Source organism: Bos taurus, chromosome 5, assembly GCF_002263795.3.
Source record: "Bos taurus isolate L1 Dominette 01449 registration number 42190680 breed Hereford chromosome 5, ARS-UCD2.0, whole genome shotgun sequence".
NCBI lineage: Eukaryota > Metazoa > Chordata > Mammalia > Artiodactyla > Bovidae > Bos > Bos taurus.
Window position 1 is genome coordinate 49,188,806 of NC_037332.1, and position 6,789 is coordinate 49,195,594.

General features: G+C 49.3%; 1 protein-coding gene across 1 annotated transcript in view; it reads right to left on the reverse strand.

Annotated features, from left to right (window-relative positions):
- Positions 1–2,102, reverse strand: part of RASSF3 (Ras association domain family member 3) — a 74,372-nt gene extending 72,270 nt beyond the window's left edge. The window contains exon 1 of the mRNA NM_001192886.2: positions 1,861–2,102. Within this exon, the coding sequence (NP_001179815.1) occupies positions 1,861–1,971 (111 nt within the window). The 5' untranslated portion in view covers positions 1,972–2,102. The remainder of the gene's footprint in view (positions 1–1,860) is intronic.
- Positions 2,103–6,789: the final 4,687 nt, after the last annotated feature.

Below are 6,789 nucleotides of genomic sequence, written 5' to 3' on the forward strand. Positions count from 1 at the left end.
GCAGGCATTCCTGACTTCCAAACTTCACAGCAAACTCATGGCTAAAATACACTTCACTAAAAATAAGATATCACTTGCTATGAACTGTTTGCCTCTGCCCCCTACCCCTCAATTCACATGATGAAACTCTCATGTGATAAGATTTGGAGGTGGGGCCTTTGGGAGGTAATCAGGTCTTTAGGGTGGCCCACAGGATGGGATGAGTGGCCTTATAAGAAGGTGAGAGGTAGCCCTTTTCCTGGAGTGAAGGCACTGCCAGATAGCTATCAGCTATCTACAGCCAGGAAGGGGCCCTCATCAGAATACAACATGCTGGGACTTCCCTGGTGGTCCAATGGTCAAGACTCCTGGCTCCCACTGCCTGGGGGCAAGTGTTTGACCCCTGATTGGGGGGGATCCCCTGCATACCCCTAAAGGCAAAAAAAAAAAAAAGAACCCAACATGCTGGCACCCACATCTCAAGACATCTAGCCTCTAGAACTTTCAGAAATACGTAACTTTGTTGATGAAGTCACCTAGCATAGGTTATAGCAGCCTCAGGTTAAAGTGACTAAGCCTTAGAAACAACTGACTCGGAACTTCACTTGGGATCATCAGCTACTGAGTAAGGGCACCTGACTCTTGCCCTTCCCTACCCTTCGCCCCTTCTTCAGGTTTGGGAAGTTAAGAGGTTCAAAAGACTAAAACTTCCGAATCTTAAAAAGAAATTTGACCTCCTAAAGTGGTTAAGTAAACTTAAAAGGTCTGGCAAGGAAATCCTGACACATTACTCCGTCCTCACTCCTCCCATAAGTCATCATCCGGCCCTGATTTTCCTTGCCTCTAGTCTCCAGAAAGAAGTCTGATGGCAATGTTGGGCGCGCGCCTGCTGTTTTTTAAGAGCAATCAATTTGTTCCATTCCAGCCTTCTCTAATCGGATACCAGCACGTCTGCGTTGGCAGGACTTCCCTGCTGAGGCTCCCAGGGCCAGGAGGCCGCGGGGTTCAAGCACCGGACTCAGACATCAGCCCAAGCGTCCCCTTTCGGGGGAGCCTCCCTGAAACACACAATCATGGTCGGCGAAACCAACCCAAGTTCCCTTCCAATCTTTTCCCAAGTCATGTTTTCCACTGTACGCTTCCTCCAAAAAAGGAAGAAACCGACCCAAGGCTCAGCTCTCGCCGGCTGCTCCTACCTAGTACCGGAACTTGTTTACAAAACATTAGAGGCACCTATAAACGTGACTTTACTGGAAACGCACCACCGTGACTCCTGCCACCCAGATTTAATGTGCGCCTGCTCTGGCGAGGCCCCGTGTTTCCCTCAGCGCCCCCAACCCCGCCACGAGAGGCGCTCGGACCGAGAAGGTAGGGGAGGCTGGGTCCCCACGTCCACTCCTGGCCGTTACCCTGCCCCCAAAACCCTCCGGGGGCCACGAGCCAATGAACGGACTAATAGAGGGGGCCGCCATGAGGACTGCGAGGGGGCGAAGGGCGTCCCCGGGCACAGGGGAAACGTGGGGAGTGGCCTGGGGACGACTCCTGGCTCTCAGAACTGCTCCCCAGCCGCCGGCCGCCCAAGGCGGAGTCGCAGAGGCCATCTGGCGCGGCAGGCGGGAGCGGGCCCTCCGCCTCCCCGCCCTTCCTCCGCTTTCCTCCCCGGTGCGCCCAGCGCAAGCCCGTAAGCCCGCAGGCACCAGCTCGAGGCACTACTCCGGGAACCGAAAAGACAGAAGCCCCTTCTCGACGGCCTCCTCCTCCTTCCTCGCGAGCATCCCTCGTGCACCCCGCGGAGACACGTGGAGTTGGGGTCCTGCCGCCCCGGGATTTCCCGGGAGCGACTGGGCGCCGGCTACTGCGCCTACCCGGCACACCACTCACTTGCTGGCCGGTGCGGAGCTTGCCCTGGGGCGCTCTCCTGAAGAAGGAGGTCCTGGCGGTGAAGAAGAAGTCCTCGGAGTCCTCCTCCAGGCTGCTGTAGCCGCTGCTCATGCTGCTGGTCCCGTCGCGCGCGGGCCGCCTCCCCGGGGCGCTGGCGGCCAGGCAGGGGGTGCAGCGCCCGCCCGCCCCGCGAGGTTCCCGGCGCGCGGCCCCAAGCCGCCGGCGGGCCGTCCTGCTGCAGCTGCGGCCGCCGCTCAATCCGTCCCGGCCCCTCCCGCCGCCTCCCGGCTTCCCGGCCCGGCTCCTGGCGCGGCTAGGGCCCCAGAAACGCCCAGCGACCCCGCCCCCTGGGCCGCGACCCCGCCCCGGCCCCGCCCCGCGCTCCGCGGGCCCCGCCCCGAGAGGCCTGGGACGCGCTCCAGGCGGTCTGGTCACTCCCGGCGCAGGTGGGAGTGGGGGCGATGTAGCTGGGCTGTTCTACGAGCGCTGCTCTTCCCGAGCAGTATTTGGGGAGCCCCCCGGATCCCTGCTTAGATGGCTGCGTCTGTGCTTCGGGTCGCTACCCCAGCCTCCCGGAAACTGCCAATTCCTCGGAGATCAGTCCCCCCGCCCGGCTAGCTCGGGTTTAGGGGAGGGCCCAAGCAAAGCCGGAAATTTTCTCCGCCGTCTCCGCACTGCTCGCCCCCTCCCGGGGTCCGGTGGGTGAAGATTGCAGGGCGGAGGGGACCCCCCCACCCCACCCCCGAGACCCTCCGCAGTTCTGCAGTCTTTTCGCCCCGAAGAGAACTCTGGCAACCCGGCCCTCCAAGGAGGGTTAAAAGTTAGCTGAGAAGCGTGAGGAAGTAACGACTGGGTAGAGTTTATTTAAATAAAAACATCCTTTCCGGAAATTCAGTTGAGCTTTGGTCTTTCTCTCTCGCCCTTCTTTCTAGTGAGGATTCATTCCGAAATAAGGACGGCCAAGGTCATTATGATCTTTGAGGCCATTTGGCGCGTTGAAGGGTGAACTAGTTCTGCGGTTCAGTGCTTATTAATTAAACGTGCTTTTTAAATCTCCCCTTTCAAAATCTGCTTTACCTACAAGGCACGGTTTCAATCTTGGGGTGAAGGGTTCAGAGAACTCTATTCATCCTCCTCAAAAAACAAACAAGTTCCGTATTTTCTGAATCCTTCCAGTCAGCTAATCCTCTTTTAAAATGCAAAATTTTTCTCCAGGCCACCTGTGGGTGATACTCATTTACATCTTGGTGTTATTAAATTGATTTAAACCATACTAATTCCCTTGCAGAGATCCTGACTGAAAGGTGTTTTTGAAGTTTCAGTTCTGCTGTGGTAAGCCGGCTTTAGGAGAGGTTACATTAGAAGGGGAAGAGAGGGTTAGAAAAAATTTTCAGCCATTATAGCTAAACTTTCTTGCATTATCTCCTTTAGTCCTGAAAACAACTGCATAAGGTAGTTAGCAGGCTTCCCTGGTGGCTCATACAGTAAACAATCTCCTGCAATGCAGGAGACCTGGGGTTCGGATCCCTAGGTGGGAGAGAATGGCACCCCCTCCAGTATTCTTGCCTGGAGACCTCCATGGACAAGAGGACCCTGGGGGGCTACAATCTGTGGGGGTCACAAAGAATCGGACAGGACTGAGCAACTTCAAGGTAGTTAGTACTATTTTACATGAAAATTTAAAGGAACAAGGGCTATTAATTCTCTGTAACAGTCCATGCAATACTCCTATTTTGGGTGTAAAAAACAAATGATAATTGGAGATTTGTTTTAAAATTCCTGAATGAGCCAATTATTTTTCAGTCTTTGATTTGAAGGATACTTTCTAGAGTTAGCTTCCCTTGTGGCTCAGCAGATAAATCTGCCTGCAGTGTGGGAGACCTGGATTTGATCCCTGGGTTGGGAAGATCCCCTGGAGAAGGGAAAAGCTACTCACTCCAGTATTCTGGCCTGAAGAAATCCATGGACTGTACAGTCCATGGGGTAGCAAAGAGTTGGACGTGACTGAGCGACTTCCACTTCACTGCATCTAGAGCAACTGAGGCTTAAAGAGAGGAGGGGAGCTACTTTAAGGACTGGGGCCCTTGTGATCTGAAGAGCTTCAGATGTCCTTCTAGGTTCTCTCCTTGGTCAGTGGTCAGCCATGTGGAATAGTTGGGAGGGAGAACTGGCCCAGAGATGACAAGAAGGATAGAATTGGTTTCAGTCATTCTCTCCTCAGACAGAAAGAAGGCTTGCATGCCTTCAGGCTTACTCACATCCAGTTTGCAAAGTTGTCTATTAACCCAAGGGATTGTCGGCCACCCTAGGCAGCAGGGCTTGGAATTACAGCCAGTACACTTTAAAGATCTTGCAACACTGAAGCCTTTCCAGCCTCACAGCCACTGAATAATTAGAAACCAGATATTCTGTTATTTCACCCAATCTAAGCTGATCCCTGTGTGAAAATGTTAGTCACTCAGTCATGTTCCACTCTTTTGTGACCCCATGGACTGTCGTCCACCAGGCTCCTGTCTATGGAATTCTCTAGGCCAGAATACTGCAGTGGGTAGCCTTTCCCTTCTCCAGGGGATCTTCCCAACCCCAGGATCAAACCCAGGTCTCCTGCATTGCAGGCAGATTTTTCACCATCTGAGCCATAGGGAAGCCCAACCCCTATGTGTGCCATGCACATAAACTGATGTAAGGAAATCAGATGATATACTTACTTTATGATAGACTTTTGTCATTTGCTTTCCATTATTTCATTAACACAATCCTTATTAATTGTGCTTCCCTGGTGGGATCAGATCAGATCAGATCAGATCAGTGGCTCAGTCATGTCCAACTCTTTGCAACCCCATGAATCGCAGCACGCCAGGCCTCCCTGTCCAACACCAACTCCCAGAGTTCACCCAGACTCACGTCCATCGAGTCAGTGATGCCATCCAGCCATCTCATCCTCTGTTGTCCCCTTCTCCTCCTGCCCCCAACCCCTCCCAGCATCAGAGTCTTTTCCAATGAGTCAACTCTTCACATGAGGTGGCCAAAGTACTGGAGTTTCAGCTTTAGCATCATTCCTTCCAAAGAAATCCCAGGGCTGATCTCCTTTAGAATGGACTGGTTGGATCTCCTTGCAGTCCAAGGGACTCTCAAGAGTCTTCTCCAACACCACAGTTCAAAAGCATCAATTCTTTGGCGCTCAGCCTTCTTCACAGTCCAACTCTCACATCCATACATGACCACAGGAAAATCCATAGCCTTGACTAGACGGACCTTTGTTGGCAAAGTGATGTCTCTGCTTTTCAACCCAGAGATGACAAGAAGGATAGAATTGGTTTCAGTCATTCTCTCCTCAGACAGAAAGAAGGCTTGCACGCCTTCAGGCTTACTCACATCCAGTTTGCAAAGTTGTCTATTAACTCAAGGGATTCTCGGCCACCCTAGGCAGCAGGCCTTGGAATTACAGCCAGTACACTTTATTTTTTTTTTTTAGTACACTTTAAAGATCTTGCAACACTGAAGCCTTTCCAGCCTCACAGCCACTGAATAATCTAGGTTGGTCATAACTTTTCTAGCCATCTAGGTCATAACCTACCCATCTAGGTTGGTCATAACTTTTCTTCCAAGGAGTAAGCATCTTGTAATTTCATGGCTGCAGTCACCATCTGCAGTGATGATACTTCAATTTAAATACTTAAATACTCCAATTTAAGAGTCATGTGTACGTTAAAGGATTTATATAACATAACTTGTTTGATTGTAAATGGAAAGAAGGAAATAACCCCACCCAGAACAAATTGTTTTGCACAATTCCTGAATACTCTGAAGAAAGATATTAAAAGAAAAAATACATTAAAGTGCTTTGTGAGCCACCATACCATAAATAGGATATTTTCCTGGTATTGTTTTTAAGTTCCAAAGGACAGAATTAATTTTTATATTTGTCAGCGCATCATCAGAATTGGGTGTAACAAAAAGGCATAATTGAAGTAGAAGCACTGCTTTAAACAACAAAAAGCAATAAGTAAATAAAAGAAAAATTGGTATTCTGTTTCCTAAATCAGCATAGTAGTCACATATCCATATTTTTCTGATAGTATTTTTTTAAAACACTTGGGCAAACTTTAGTACCCTTTTTTTTTTTTGGCCACGCCATGTGGCTTGTGGGATCTTAGTTCCCGACCAAGAATTGAACCTCTGCAATGAGAGTGCAGAGCCCTAACCACTGGACTGCCAGGGAATTCCTGATAGTATTCCTGATAAAAAAAAAAAATCACAAATTTAAAATTTGGTTCATGAAATTGGTGTGTGCTTGATCACTTAGTCAGGTCTGACTCTTTTTGACCCCATGGACTGTAGCCTGCCAAGCTCCTCTATGCATGAAATTTTTCAGGCAAGAATACTGGAGTGGATTGCCATTTCCTCCAGGGGATCTTCCCAACCCAGGGATCGAACCTGCATATCCTGTTCTCCTGCATTGGCAGGCAGATTCTTTACTGCTGAGCCACCTGGGAAGTCACATAAAACGGGTACTTGTCTGTAAAAAATGAAAATGTCACATTAAGCAACTAGACTTTTTAACATTTAAAATTCAAGGAAGGCGATGGAGTAAATAAAATGTATGCAAGCAAGTTCAATTTTGAATGGACTTACCATCAAATACAGAGTAGAATTTGTAAGTGGACTCTGTTATCATAAATGTCCCACTTACACAAGCCCCTAATGATTGAAATTTATAGCCTAGTGACCTTTTATCTCTATGCTAAATGGAGACTATATTGAAAACAATAAATACATGTAAATATTATAAACACACACAAATATTTCATAATTTTAATCATCCTGTACCATAAACCATTTTCCTTGAATTAATGCAGAAGAAGAGGCTTTTGGAACAGTTTTAACCCTTGCTCACAAAATAAACCACCCAGGAGAAAAATAAATGTG